Source organism: Danio aesculapii, chromosome 13 (genome assembly GCF_903798145.1).
Source record: "Danio aesculapii chromosome 13, fDanAes4.1, whole genome shotgun sequence".
NCBI lineage: Eukaryota > Metazoa > Chordata > Actinopteri > Cypriniformes > Danionidae > Danio > Danio aesculapii.
In genome coordinates, this window is record NC_079447.1 from 32,169,046 (window position 1) to 32,185,291 (window position 16,246).

The following is a 16,246-nucleotide window of genomic DNA, read 5'->3' on the forward strand; positions in this document are numbered from 1 at the left end:
CTATGGGTTAATTGTTTACCAAACGAATAACTTTAGCCCCGTTTCAGAAAGGAGATTAAGTGAAAACTCAGAGTATGTTAACCCTGAAATGAAAGAAATTCTAAGTTTTCCGTTTCAAAATGTCGGTTTTATCAAACTTGAGAAAGCAGGTAAGTCAAGCCTTTTTCTAAAAGAGAGGTAACTTTAACTCGGAGTCAGCTACTGTGGTGAACCTTACCTGGTCAGGAGCAGATTTTATTCTCTAAACTCTGAGTTTCTGTCGGTGCCTTTTTTAAAGACGAAGCGGTATTTCTTGCCTTAGTCTTACGTTTCCACCCACCTATTTTTATGTGTATTTTGGAGATGCGCATAAAAAACGATGAGATGCGCATAAGAAACGCCAAGATGCACATGACTTTTGAAAACACATAAAAAAACATGCGCATAACTGAGTAAGTTAACTTTTATTCGTTAAGGAAAAATGTGCATAAAATGAGATGGTAACAATGGAACAAATTCCAGTATGTGTATTAGAAAAGGTCATGTGATTTTGTTGTAAGTAATTAAAACGTGTGTAAATGAGCACATTGTAAAACATCTGAAATGTTTTGGTCATTCTAAAATGCCTGAACCATTTCAGTATTAGTGTTATTATATTAATAACGAACCCCAGAGTTGTCAAGAGCGTCTGTGGTCCGATGACTTCAAACAGCACCACGCGTTCATTGAATGTCATCATCGTCTTCTGAGGCGCAAGTCATTTATTAAATAAAGAAAAGATTCATGCAGCTTCTTCTTTTCAGTTTTTACTGTTTATTTTTGGCGCCAGTTAATAAGGAAGTGATGTTTTTGTTCTCTTTGCCTCGTTAGATGGAAACCCTGCTTTATTTGCACATCTTTTATGCTATATTCCAGTTTGGCACATACATTTAATTAGCATATTTCGATGTAAACAGCTGTCATCTACATTTCAGTCACACAAAGAACAAAGTCACGTACGAAAATGGCTTGCCCTTTTTTAATGAACAATTAGCTTAAATTCACCAACCTTCAACAGGGACGCAGGGGCGTAGCAACAGGGGGGATCCGTCCCCCTCACTTTTAGAGACAGACCATTTAGAAACAGGTGATTAATAATTATATGAACATATGATCTCATACAGCCGTCCCCCCACTTTTAAATGACTGCTACGCCCCTGGGGACATGTACTGTAATAATGGGATTATTACTCGTTCTAAAAACTATATTATAGTACTGCTTACATTCTAACTGTCATATCAACCTCCACTTGATCAATAAAAAGGCAGACGTACAAGTGCATTTTTAAATCTATTAAAAACTCAATTTTAGAAATTTTATCTTAAACTGATCAATGTGTGTAAAAATGGGAACCTTAAATTAAACATTTCCACTAAACATTAAGGTTATATTCATTCTTGTTTTGTCAAATATGCTGTAGAAACTTTATGCAGTAGCATATTTTATGTAATTTAATGCAATTACATCTGAAATAGCTTCAAAATTACGGCCAATTCCGCATTTTTTCAAGTGAAAAGTCTATAAACGACACGCATTACATAACCTATTTTATACTTAAATATTTTAAATGTAAACTTACACAGTAACTTGAGCAGCTGTTTTCCCATGCTGTCTCTGGTTCACTGATGCAATAGTGTTGCTTTTTTAAATATATGGTCATATTTGCTATAAATTTGCATGATCACATCACGTTCAGCTGGAGAAAGAAATGCTAATCTCTGTTTCATAATGACTCTTAATATCCGCGCTCCATTGATAATGCCTTTTATAGTCGCGGTGTGCGCGTTTAACTCTGAGTTAGTCTACTCAACGTTGATTGACCAAACACAGTTCTGCTATTCAGTTTAGTGGCTAATTCGTATGAATTTGTACGAGTTGAGTCGTACGATTTTAAAAAGGAGGCGTGGCACCTAACCCCACCCCTAAACCCAACCGTCATTGGCGGATGAGCAAATCGTACTAAATTGTATGAATTAGATCGTACGAATTCGTACGAATTAGCCACTAAATCAAAAAGTTACGAATTGCCGTGAGATTGTGTTGGCTATTCTGAAACCGAAAATCAACATTAAATGCTAACAATTGATCAAAAAACAAAAACACACCTATAGACCATTTTGAGGGATGTAAACAATAACAGTGGTCCTAATGTATTTCCGGTTTTACATTTTTAATTTCTATAGCTTCCGAGAATCCAAAAAGAGCCACATATTGATAATGTTATGATAGCTGTTTTAATTACGATTGAATCGCCTCTTTACAGTTATGAAATTGTAATGAAATCAAGCAGGAAGTATTCATGGACCAATGACATCACCAAATTAAAATGATCTATATTACTAATTTCTTATTATTACTAGTGTACGCATTGTACACCATTGTTTATATTATAAATAATTATTTTACTTTTATTATAAAATTATTATAATATTTACCAACAGTACAAGAACAAAACTAGCACCCATGTCTTCTTTTGTCTCTTTGCTCACAAAACTTTTATTTTATAACCACTGGCATAGGAGTTTAAAAAAATACTCCTTTGTTGACAAAAAAAAACCTCATTCTTACTGTAAAAATGGTAAGATGTTTAGTGTATGTTGCACATAGGCTACTCCAATACTGATTTGTCACTTTACAGGCAGTGTAAAATAAGCACAGAATAATACAAGATGAAACATCAAGTGTGTTGCCTACTCAAAGTGTTTTTGTCAGAATGATTGAACATGAAGAGCACGTCAGCGTTTTTTCCCCCCGTTTGTTTATTGTTCTGCTCAATATCACCTTTCAGGCTCTTGGGCCAATGATTGTGGTTATCCGCTGAAAATATATTAGAGCAAAACCAACATTAAACTTGCATGATGAATCCAAAAATCAGTTGTGAATTCATCACAAAGCTAGCATTCTCATGATCAGCTAACCAAAACAAACACAAAATAACCACCACTTTACAATATACTCTAAAGTAGGGCTGAACGGTTAGAATTGCAATTTGAACTTTCATTAGCTAGCTGCAAAGACTGCCATATGAATGCAATTTAATGTACAGTATACACATATGTATTCACTCCGTTAGAGCAAATGCCTGAGTGTCAGTGTTACTAGCCAATGGAGTGAGCGCACCTTCGTTCACATCCAGTCAACATAGTCCAAACCATCCAAAAATACTAACGCTCACCATTACTAACATAAAACAGGCAGCGGGATCATAAAAACTGTTTTACTAGCCACTGACTAGGGTTCCAATATTCTGTAAATTTTCCAAGATGGAAACTTTCCATGGGAATTAAAGGGAATACACTGGAAATGCAGATTGGTCTATAACTGGAAACGTAATCGTATATGCTTGAAATAAATCTTGAGGGACATCTGGGTTAAAACAACCACATTTAATTCAATTTCAGTTCAATTTAATGCACATTCATCAATCAAATGCCCGTGGGAAGGAAAATTCTACTTCATAGCGAAGCCACATTCATTCTAAAGAAACTTCTATACACTTATTTTAAAGAAAAGTGCCAACATATCCCATTTGTGGATATATTTCATCTCAGAAAGTTTAAAATTCCAAATCGCAATTAAATCAAATAGAAAAATGTCATTTTTAAAACCTTACAAACACAGATTTGTTAAATCTGTATAAGTTTGCATGCATGTCAGCTTATAACCAAACAAAATACAAGTACATATACAAAATACAGTTTATATACACACACATTTCCCCAATTTTCTAAATAATTACCATAAAAGCATGTAAATTCCCATAAACTCCTGGTAAGTTTCCACAATGGAAAATTTCCAAAATTTTCCAGATTTTTTTTTACTAGAAATAAGAATAAGTTTGGCACAGATACATTAAAACTCATCTACTCTTGAACAGACTGACTTGGGATTCTCATCACATCGCAGCTCATATCAGTGGATGTGCAGTGGTGAAGTCGGGTTTTTGCAGGGTGGGATGTCGGCAGACAATGTGATAAATATTCAGACACCCGACAGGTTATCGGTTTTTAGCAATAATAATCAAAAATATGTCAAGCTTTACAAAGCTGTCTCATAAGAAGAAAAAGTAGATTGGTTTGGTTGATAACATGTTAACGGTTTAGTTTTTATAATACTATAATATACATGTCAATCCCAAAATTGTTCAAACCCTTGGCAATATACATACACACAGACTATTTATAAAGTGCCCAGCATAAATGAGTACACCCTTCACATCTTTTAAACTTAAATGTTCTATAGGATGCAACACAATATTTTATTTGAGCATATCCATTAGATTAGTCAGTACCAGAACAAAATCTGGAGCAAATAAAACTAAATAACTTATGATAAATGTCAGAAACGTGTGTAAACCCAAATTAATGTTACAGAAAAATATTAAAGCAAATTTGAATAACGAGAATTTTTTTTTTTTAAAAATCAAGAGGCACAAAGTTTTTTGTTTTCAATATTTTTGAATATATATTTATTTAAATGTCATCTTTCTATGCCTAAAGATGTTAGGTGAACACTCAATTTGTTTAATAAAACTAATATATATTATCTATATTCACTGAAAGATGGATAAAAAATATTCAGAATTATGGTGTGTACTATATATAGTATGTATACTGTATGAGTGTGTTGTCATTCTATACATTGTGTGTTTGGAATCATAAAAATAAAATTATTAACATATTATCAACCAAACAATCAACCATGTAGTTTCTAAAGCTTCGTATTTCTTTGTATTTCAAGTGTGTGCTGCAAAATTGAGCTGAAGCTTAGCTTTACAAAATCAAAATCGCATCGAAAGTCAGCAAAATCTCAATTAGATATTTTCCGCAAATCGTCCAGCCCTACTCTGGAGGAAAAAAAGAAGAAAGGACAGAAAGAAGAAAAAGGCATGTTTGCTGTAAGTTCACATCAGCGTTGTGAAAGTGAGAGAAGACTGGGATATAATACAAACAGGGAGTTGAGAAAAGCAGCGTGGCTTTGGCGGGCAGTTACAATCCCTTTTAGCCAACATCGCCCACAAATCCTGGGTGGCTGGGAAACACGAGTACATGAACAATCTCAGTAATTCACACAACGTGGCACGCTCATCCATTAGTCGCCACCAACGCAACTCTATTGCTTCACACGTTAAGCCACAAGAACGTCAAACTTGGGAAAAATAAAAAATATATATATATGAATTTATATATATATTTATCTCTATATATTCTATATTCTCTAAAACAGCAGGATTAAAAAGCTTTTTGACAACCACTCAAGTGATAACCTGCAAAAACGAAGTCCGAGGTTCTACCTAAAGGTCAGTCAGAGCACGAGGAGGAAGGGAAGCTGCAAAAAAGCCGACAAGCTTCAATCCTCTCCACGCAGGTTATGTAGTAATGAAGCAATTTATGTTCCACACGCATTTGTCAGTCAATTATATTCCTCCATTAAACCCAGTGATGATTCGTAACCCCAGATGAGGGGCTGCAGTGGTCTTGCAATGCCAAGTTTTCAATTGTATCCTGGGCTCTGCGTATCCGACATTAGCAAACCACACTCAAATTCGCAGCCAACTTGAAAAGGCACCACAGCACATACATGGGTTCCGTCCCACAAAACATCCTCCGCAGTTTCAAAATGAACACCCACAGCCACCACAAAAAAAGTGAGAAAATTATTTTTTTCCTTTTTTTTTTTAATGTACAGTGTGTAGTTTTGTTATTTTTGTGTTTTGTTTTTAAAACAGGAATTCCCGTTCATTCCCTCATGTATTAGAAAAAAAGTTTAATGCTTTTGGTTGTACTGTGTTTTCATTGGGTTGTGACTCTTGAAAGACTGTCCGCTGAATCTCCTGCTTTCACTGGAACAAAAGAAAGACTGATGTCTTGTGTAGAAGCGCGGCTCTTTCCTCAGGTGGAATTGACTACCAGGGGTCCTCCAGATCAGCACCGCTCTGAAGAAAGAAAGAGACCACATAGAAAGCACAAACAGCTGGATTAGACATTAAATAAGCTCTGGAGAGTCTTTATACACCTAGAACTAATAACCGGATGTTAAAAGCTCAAATGTAACACTGTGATCCTTTAAAACTTTTTTTATATACACTACCATTTAAAACCTTTATTCTTAAGTGTGCTCTGAAATTGGCAGAGATCAAAATACTTATTCATATTTAAATCAATCATTACAGAACTGCAATGATTCTGTAGCTGTGTACATCTGCATAAAATCTAATAAACATTCAAATCATGGATTAATACAATAAAGAAGAAAATTAATAATTCAAAAAACTAATTATTACTAAGGGTACAATTCCTTATGCCAAATGCTTTTAAAATTCTCATGCAGTCACAGGCCTCAATCAATACAAATGATAAATTACAGTACAATGTAGATTTAACATTGCATGTCCTATTATGTGACTATTGCGAATGTTCACATTGCTAAAACAAAATATTGTGCTGTGCAGCTCTAATTATAATAATAAAATATAAAATAAATTCGTGAGCACCAAATCAGCATATTGGAATAGTTCTTAAGGATCATGTGACAGTGAAGACTGGAATAAAGGGGCTCAAAACTTTGATTAGTCCTGTAGATTTGCTTCATGCCTAAATATTTTAAGATATTCTAAAAATTCTAATTATTCTAAAAATGTAACATTTCATACCACGATAAATATTGTACAAAAAATGTTACAGTGTGCGGAAGGAATAAAACTTCAAACCTTTAATGTAAACACTTTAAAAATACAGAATAGTTCAATACATGATTTATACTTGCCAAACTAAAACATTAAGTTAATCTCCAAGTCGTAATAAAAAGCTGAAGACTAGCTACAAGTGACAGTGTTCACACAAAAAGAAACCAACACCACTTGGACAAAGTGAACTCTTATTTAAATTGCCCCTGGTCTCCCATACTCCATTACAGTTAAGCATTGCCAAATCCATTGCCAAATCCACATAACACTAATATGTATCTGCCTGTCTGACAAGCCGTAAACTGTTTTGTGCAATCTTGTGACTGAATAATGTGGAAGTTAGTGTATACTCCATCAACCGTTTTCGTTTCTGTCAGCTTTGCGTTTAGTTACAGTATTAACTAGAGGCTCATATTCTTTTGTTTAGTGGGAAGTATCAGTGCAATAAGGGACAAAAATTAAATCCAGGTTGTTTTCAGAAGAAAGCTTTCAGTCTTATAGAATAGCCCTCCATTTTGCGCCGGGCAGATAAGTCTGTCAAGCTTTATTCTGCGATAACAACCTCCATGATGCACTTTATCCCACAAAGTCCCTGGCCGCAATACCATATTTCGAATGCATGGAATAAAAAAAATGTCGCAATTTGTGCAAAATGAAATGTGGCACCTTAAAGTTCTACGTTATAAAAAACACTAAGGCTATTACTAGGGATGCACGTAACTTTTTACGTGCTCAACGTTGCCTTTAGAACAACAATCACTTCATAATTTAAGAATCGCAGTGAAGCTTCAAAATATTATTTTAATTTTTAATCCTCATACTTGTCCATTACTTTTCAAATCACTTGATTTTTTACATTCTTACTGATTTAAAAGACAACAAAGTTTATGATCACTAACTATTGTGTATGTTCAATAAGGTCAGAATAACTTGATTTTATTTTTTCATAAATGCATTTTACATTTCTTTTCACAAATTATGTCAAACAAGTAATCCGATTTCTATGCATATAAACCACATTGTAAGTTTAATTTGAAGCACTTGCCAAATGGAACATCTCATCTTTGAACCATGTGCAAAGTAGGCTTGCCACAATAGATGGTGTTGACGGTGTTACCGGTTTTAAGACGGAACACCGGCGACAGCACTTTTCCACCATGACACAGTCCCCAAATTTTTTTTTTTTTAACTATTAGTTTTTTTATTAAATATTTATTTGAATTAAACGGAAAATATCATTCTAAAAAATTTACTTAAGACGAGAACATGCACTATTATTAAAATCTGAACATAGCTTCAATGCGTCATATTTCATTTATCACGTGAGGAGAACGACAGGAGTCGAATTTACAGAAAGAGAATGGCCGACGATTTAGTGTCAAAACGCAAAATGCAAAAGCGCCTATTTGGCAATAGTTTGGGTTCAAACCAAATGCAAAAAGAGAACATGAAAACGTTAATGAGACAATCTGCAAGCTTTGCCTGACAAAGGTGGCAGCATCTGGAGGAAACACAACTCATTTTTACACGCACCTTGATGTTTAACTATGGGTGGGTCACGGGTAGATTCGATCAATAGCCATAAATACGCAACGCATACTCTCATTTTAAAAATCACGCGACCATCATCTCACAATGTTTAATAATGAATAATCTTATTTTTTATTAAAACAATAGTGATTTAGCAATGCTGCGCCAGTAATAAACCAACTGCAGGGAAACAAAGTAACCATCGCGGCAATCACAGTGATTACTTTTTTTCGAAGTTCAGCTGTTCTTTTTTGCACTTGATTATTATGCGTTTAATGTTAAAAAAAAAACAATAATGAATAGGCCGACATGTGTATCCTGTGTGTGTGTGTGTGTGTGTGTGTGTGTGTGTGTGTGCGTGTGTGTGTGCGTATTTTATCACTTTTATCTATCTGGCAATATTTCGGCTTTTAATCAAATGAAAAGTTAATTTAGATGAGCCAATATTAAAAAAGTGCAGTAAAGTAACTGTGACGTGTGGCCACAAATCGAATCTGAGGTCTGATCTCCTCTCTCTCTCTCTCTCTCTCTCTCTCATCCAGACATTGATACAGACGCCACACAAGTCAAGTCACAAAACTGAGGCTAGTACCAGCTGTAAGGTAGAATAGCTGAAGCCTTTGCGAAATCTGTCAAAGTACAGCACTGAAATTAACAGGCATAAATGTCTTTGAGCCAAAAAGTCTATCTGTAGGATATCTGTATAAACGCAATCAGAGCCAATATTATGTAGAAGTTGTATAACCTAATAATTATATCAATTCAAATAAAATGAAAACCAAAATAAACAATTCATTGCATTTTTTGTTTCACAATAATATACGGAAAAAATAAATAAATTAAAAAAAAAAATCAAAGGGTGGCTAGTTTGTATTAATGTGTTTTAATATTAATAAAAATATGCTTAGCCTATTTAAGCTTAACGGTTGTATAAGCTGCCAATAGGCAAGCCATTCAAAAATATTATTTTACTGTGTACCGAGTTATAATGTAAATTGTACAATAAAAACTAAATGTATCATGTATCGCTGTCATTTAAAACATGCAATTCATAACACTCCAGAAGTTAGTCTATGCAGTGTGTAAACTTACAGGAAGGTGTTGGTCAATAGTCATACTTCGCACCACATTATTGAACTCCAATATCTCGGAGGAAGATTATGTTACCAGATAGCCAATATTAACTTGAGATTTTACAAATAAAATGTATTTTAAAAAGGAACAACACGCAAATAACAAAACAAATAAAACTGGTCTCGTGGAGTTCAGCACTTGACATCTTGCCAGTGTATGAATATACCGATTAAACCAGTGACAAGATCTCATCTTGGTACTACAAATCAATTTGACCATAAAGTATTTTTTTTAATTTAAGACCTGCACACAGTCACATACATCTTTATCTTAACGGCTTTAGATATTCAAAGGCTACGTTCACACTGCAGCCAAATGTGGCCCGAATCTGATTTTTTTGCCTACATTTGACTCTGTAATGACAGTCTGAACAGCCCAAACCGCATGGAATCTGATCTTTTCAGTTCAGATTTGTGCCACTTTCATATGTAGTATTAAATCAGACACAGATCTGATGTTTTGCAATGTGACTGCAGTGTGAACGGTTATGTCGGATTTCATGTGACTTTTACACAATCTTTAAGCGACATGCGTCATCATTCTGTGCTGCAAATATCATCTCCTCAGCTGTATAGTAGAATGGCACACAGGGCAAATACTTTACCACAGAAAGTTGGTTATTTATTTTGAAAAAAAAATAACAATAATAATAAAGGCAAAACTGGTGCTTGTTAACCAATCTGGTTAAAGATTGGGCCTCCGGTTGATCGTGAAGCTAAAGACGGGGGTGTTGCAGATAGGGGATCCATTCGCAAAGGAGGGGGCACTATCCTTTTAAGGACAAACTTTCTCTCTGAGAGAAAAAAAGGGCAGGTGCTCAAACACCCAAAGCCACCTTCTGCACGTGCCTGCTGTTCATCACGAAGTAAAATAAAAATTACTCTGCAAACAGAGATAAATCAACTCCGCCTTCACAGTTCAGTCTGTGGCTGCTCATTAACCCTTGATGAGTTGACTACACCAGTGGTCAGAAAGACACGCACTGCGGTTGTCATAAATCACAAATGATCAGTGTTTTTTTATCACAAGAGACTTATTTTAGGTTTCGAATGGCGAAATACACATTAGTAATAGCAGGACAACCCTTTACAGTTCATGAAATACACCACGGTTGTCTGTGAAAAGGGCAATAATCATATTAAGCATAATCTGACAATGTGCTTCGTCCAGTGCACGCATTGTATGCACAATTAGACATTTTGTGCTGTCCGTAACTGTACTTTTGCGCATGCGGGTCAGTTGATCTATGATCTGTTCACATTGCAAATCTGATATTGGCCACATTTATAACAACAATGTGAACAGCTATGCAAAAAAATCTGATCTGAGGAAAAAATCTGATTTGAGCACTAAGCCTTGCAGTGTGAATGTAGGCAAAGGTGTTTAGAAGTAAACCTTATGTGGTTTGGTCAGTTTTAGCGTGATCAACATGAAAGATAACCTAGTCTTGTAATGAGGTGTTGTTTGACAGTCTTTGCAATGTGCATGCACACGTTTACTAACATTATTCCTTTTCAAGAACACATCTAGGCAAGTCATATTTAAAGACATGAATTCAACTGCATTCATTGACAGAAACAATGCTGCTTTGTTAATGCAACACGCAAATAAAAAGTGAATTATCAACAGGGCTTGAATATTTAACAGGTAAACAGTTATGTAGTACTACTTCGACAATTTGGTCATAGTGCAAATCGCAAAAAAAAAACTTACCAGCAAATAAACAACTGGATAATTCCTGTATTACTTCTGATACATTTATGAAATCAATATATATGGGATGTATGAAGTGAGATTCTGCCACAATGTTTTTAAAAAAAATCTCTAGTCTCTTCAAGAAATATTGGAAAAAATTAGTAATAAACTTACCAAATGAAACAGGTGGGCTGCATTAATCAAAGGGTGAACACATTTTGTTAATATCTTAACTATGTTTGTTCTGGATATGAACACCATCCTTATATTTGTATGTGCAAAAGTTCATACATTTATTTATAAACAATATACTCCATAATACCTCCCAAAAAATGTTCATCTGGCTACGAAAAACATGTTTTGGTGTTTAAAAAAGAATTATTAACAAAAAAGAAAAAAAAAGTGGGATTTGGGATGGATTGATAATTTTATCATCACATATGGTCACTGGCTATCAGTGAGAAACACAAGGATATAGTCTACTCCTCACAACAAGCCAAGAAAACATCACATCACAAGTGATTAGACCTGGGAATGTCAAAAGTACTAAGTTACTAAAATCTAACTCAAATTAGAAATTACTCCAACAGAAATGACACTGTGTACAATAGTAAATAACTAACAGCAAAAGCTTTGTGTTTTCCTTCATTAATAAACAGTAACTTTACTAATATTCAACTAAAATACTGTTATTTTTTTAGATCATTATAGATCAAGAAGAATCATTGAAGAATTTGCCCTCTCCTGTGGTTTGTAATATAATGGGCCGCACAAATGTCTTGATACCTCTGGCTGAGTGCCATACACTCTGCAGATCTCTTGCACTCCCCATACTGAATATAACCCCAAACCATGATTTATCCTTAACCAAACTTGACTGATTTCTATGAGAATCTTGGGTCCATACAGGTTCCAATAGGTCTTCTGCAGTATTTGTGACAATTGGGATGCATTCAACAGATGATTCATCGGAAAAATCTACCTTCTGCTACTTTTCCAAATGATAAATCAAGTTATTGTTTGTTGTTCTTACAACCAACTGGGATCAACGACAAGACTTTTGTCAGATAGTGTATATCGTATGAACAAAATAAAGTCTATAGTTTCATATTATCCTTATGAGCGCAATATTACATGCCATTATGGGAAGTTCGCTATTTTTTTTTTCGCTACTTTATACACTGAAAAAAGTTGAAAGTACTATGACCCATTTAAATAAAATTAAATGTTCTATATTATAAAAAGTATTAACAATTCTGAAATCCCACGGGCATTAGTATCAACAACTGGAACTTTTGGTATCATGACAAGCCTAATGAGGAGAGCCCAAGGGCATAACGTAACACACACAACCCAGGACAATCTCCAGGATGTCCAGTTGGGGAGAGGGGAACATTTGGATCAAAACTTTAGCTTTGTCCAACTGGCATTCAGACCAACACTTGAGAATGTGTGACACTAATTAAACATACAAACCTAACCGACACGTTCTCTTGAGCTGTTGGTCCTCACACAAATTATTCTATTTATAGTAACAATCACAAGACAGATATTCAAACTGCAGGCTTTACAACATGCAGCGCGCACTTTCACCAGATCACACGCTGTGCAGTGACATCGTCAACATGAGACGTGGCTGAACATTTGATAATGGTATCTACTTATATGCGATTATATTCATTTAGTTATCAAAAACTGATGTTTAGCCGAGGAGTGTTTGTGAGGGGGTGATCTCAACCGCTGTGCTTTGGGGAAGAGGATGATTGGAATGAGCTCATTACAGCTGTGATTTGAGCAGGATGTTTTACTCTCAGCAGAAAATAAGTGAGAGAAGCTGCCAGGTGGCATGGGATGGAGAGAGCAAACGCACTGTGAGAAAATAATACTTGCTTGATGAACGCTAATACCAGGTATAAACAAGTCCATTAAGTGAGGTGGCAAACGCAAGGCAACGTCTCATGATGAGATGAACCCAACAGGTCAAGGGGAAGGTTATATTTCTACATTTTTATGGTAAGACCAGGGTCTAAACGCACACATGTCATTCTTCTAGGAGGTTCTAGACCAGTGGTTCTCAACTGGTTTGGCCACGGGACCCACATTTTTACATGGTCACCAAGCCGCGACCCAAATTTTTAGGAACTATAATATAATTTTAGAAATTATAAATAATTTTTTACTTTATTTGTTAACATACACAAGTAGTGACAGATAAATCATAGGAAAATCACCAAGACTTACAATTAAACAATATTTTATTGCTGTCATTTAACAAAATGTATGCACTTTTGTGATGCCCTCAGCTCTTGGAGTCGTGTTTGAAAATAGTCCACAGGTTTGTCCCTGCAACTGGGATGTTTGGTTTTTGGATGTTTTTGGTTCTTGTGAGAGCACCTCACTACATATGACACACTGAGGTTTTAAGCCTTTTTGTCATCTATACATGTAATTCCATACTTTAAATATTCGGGGTCATACTTGCGCTTCGACATATTTGTTGCTGTAATTAAATGTAATTTCACATGTCAAAAGGTATGGTTGTCGCGTGCATTACAAAATAAAAGTCCGGTATAAGCAAAATTTTACTTTTGCTGTTTTTTTGACCACACACTCCGCGACCCACTGAAATTGTTCCCGTGACCCAGTTTTGGGTCGCGACCCACCAGTTGAGAAACACTGTCCTAGACAATTAAAAGCATAACTCTGTTCATACTTACACCATCCTCTTCTCTTTGGGGGTTCAACCGGTTGTACACTGTCTCAATAACACTGTGTCTGTGAAGAAAATAAGATAAAAACTTTTTTTTTTTTTGTGAACTGGTGTACAGGTTATAGAGCAAGATTCAAAGTCAAGATGGAATCTGTGAACTTTATAGCATTATAGATCATTAAAACCTAAGGAATAAAACAAGGACCAAAATCTTGCATTTGGCCAATGACCTGAGCAACTGTATGAGCTATTAACCATGAAACTGCATTATTTTAATTTAAAAAAGATCATTTTCTGCATATTAAATAACCCATTTTCACATTAGCCTGGGCAATAATCAAATTATATTGTGTTCTCTGAGAGATTTTTCACTTGCTATATGGTGTTAGTGTTAATTTTATGAACAGCATGTAACCCAGGGGTCTCAAGCCCGCCCTCCTCCTCCCTCTGGCCAGCAACTGACGTCAAAAATACAACAAGATTCAACCTGCCAAAACATATTTCTGAACCACTATCATTGTTGTGCAGTTGCATGTAGCCACTTATGGTTTGGACCCGCCACCTAGTCGACATTTAAAGTACTGCATTCGGATTAGTTTTACTTTCATTTTCTCTCAGTGTACGGTCGAGAGTAGCACACATGCGTTTTAATTCTGTGGCTGATTTAAACGTTGAAATATATGTCGGTAAGTGCTCTTTTTACTAAAGCTATATTTTTGTAAATATTCAAGAGTCGTTTGATCACTATCAATTTTATACCACCTGTATTTTACTCTACAAACAATTCTATATGGCTTAAACATTATGCTAGCGGTGTTATGCTAATATTCGATTCAAATGGTCTCATTTAATAGATTTTCCTCATATGCTTATTAAGGTTTGCATAAAACTATGTACATTAGTAAGATTGTTCTGCTAGTTGAATTGAACATGTTATAATAGATGTGAATATGTACATACTCTCACCTCTTTGTTGTAGTTTTACAAAAAAAAGAAAGATATTGAGGAAAAAAAATTGCCAGTAAAGTCACTAAATTTTCCCTAACTGCTTTCAGCTGTTCTTACGCTAAAGTTACAATACAATTGGTTGAAACAGAATAATATTTATTATGCCTATTATTTGTAGTATTTTCATAGCAATTTAATATGTACAACAAGAAACAAAAAGCTAGTTTTGACTGCATATACTCTGTGGAAGAATGACTAAATGCTCGGGCATACACACAACAACCACAGATATATTTCTGTAGCTGATGTGTGACACAGTAAACATGCTTATTTGTATCATCACTGGTGACAGGTAATGCTTTAAATATAAACATCATTTCTGCTGTCCTAAGATGCATCAGTTACGTCAGGTTTCCACTTTGTTAATGTTAAAACGGCCCTCCTATGAATTGTCAGTCACTGAAATGGCCCCCGCCATTTGAGCCCCCTGATGTAACCCTTTACATTTGTGCACGTGTATAGATTTCGACTATAATTTTTAATTACTTGCTGGCAAGGCCACCCCCTGGTGGGAGGTTAGGGATGTTTTCTTGGGACAAGCTGCTCATGACATGTGCCAGTTCAGGCACACCATCTTCCCCTGCTTTCTCTACGAGTTCTGAGAAAGAAATGACAAACCACAGGTTAAACCTTGTTAAATATTTAATAAACTAATTCACAATAAACAGAATACCATGCAGTAGGGCTTTATGTAAATGAGACCTCCTGTGCACGTGTACTGAGAAACAGGCAATACATTACTAGAGCACTGGTGTCCAATTGTATTCTTTTGTAAAAGAAAACTGCAAAGTAAAGACATATGAAGAAAGAAACAGAGACGCTGAGAGACAAAAGTGAGACTCTAGAAGAAAAGTCTGTGGCCCAGTTGGGCTGCACTGGGCTGCTCTGGGCCTGTTGCCAGTTAGATGTTCAGCCAGAACATTCCTCAACAGAGCAGCAGTGCTGATGACTCCCTCAGGCTCTCACAGCACCCAGCCAAACATTACAACAACGTTACCCCAACCTTTGCCCAAAGCTCAAGGCCAAGAGTTTACATAACCCCCAAATCCACACAAAACTAACAACCACTTGCCGGAATATGTTCAATGTCCAATAGAGAAAGGAAAGGCCAGTGGAGTTATAAAAAAAAAAAAAAAAAAAGGAAAGAAAGAAAAAGAAACAGTGTCAGGCAATCGAGACATTCAACTAAGTAAAAAGAATAAACAGGTTGGCAAAAGGATAGTAGGTGTAATTATTACTCTGGATTTGTATATGACAGCACAAAAGTAAATAAAGATATGGGCATCTGTCTGGTTTTCTCTCAGGCCCAGGTATAATTGTGCATGCATTCTAAAGCAGGGCTATCAAAATCACCCAAACTCACTTTCACTTTCCTAATTAAAAACACCTAATCAAAATAACGGTGTTCTTCAGGCATTTTCAAAACCAGCCGGTAAAGTTTGTTGAGGCAGGGTTAGAACAACAT

General features: G+C 35.5%; 1 protein-coding gene across 3 annotated transcripts in view; it reads right to left on the minus strand.

Annotated features, from left to right (window-relative positions):
* Window positions 1-3,390: 3,390 nt before the first annotated feature.
* ppm1ba (protein phosphatase, Mg2+/Mn2+ dependent, 1Ba) overlaps window positions 3,391-16,246 on the minus strand; it is a 37,578-nt gene continuing 24,722 nt past the window's right edge. For 2 of the 3 annotated variants that reach the window (XM_056470412.1, XM_056470411.1), the window contains 3 exons: window positions 15,268-15,379; window positions 13,781-13,838; window positions 3,391-5,954 (listed from right to left, as the gene is read on the minus strand). In XM_056470412.1, coding sequence (XP_056326387.1) covers window positions 5,925-5,954; window positions 13,781-13,838; window positions 15,268-15,379 — 200 coding nt within the window. In that variant the 3' untranslated portion in view covers window positions 3,391-5,924. Of the gene's footprint in view, window positions 5,955-13,780; window positions 13,839-15,263; window positions 15,380-16,246 lie in introns of those variants that run through there. The other variant, XM_056470413.1, reaches the window with a different exon arrangement.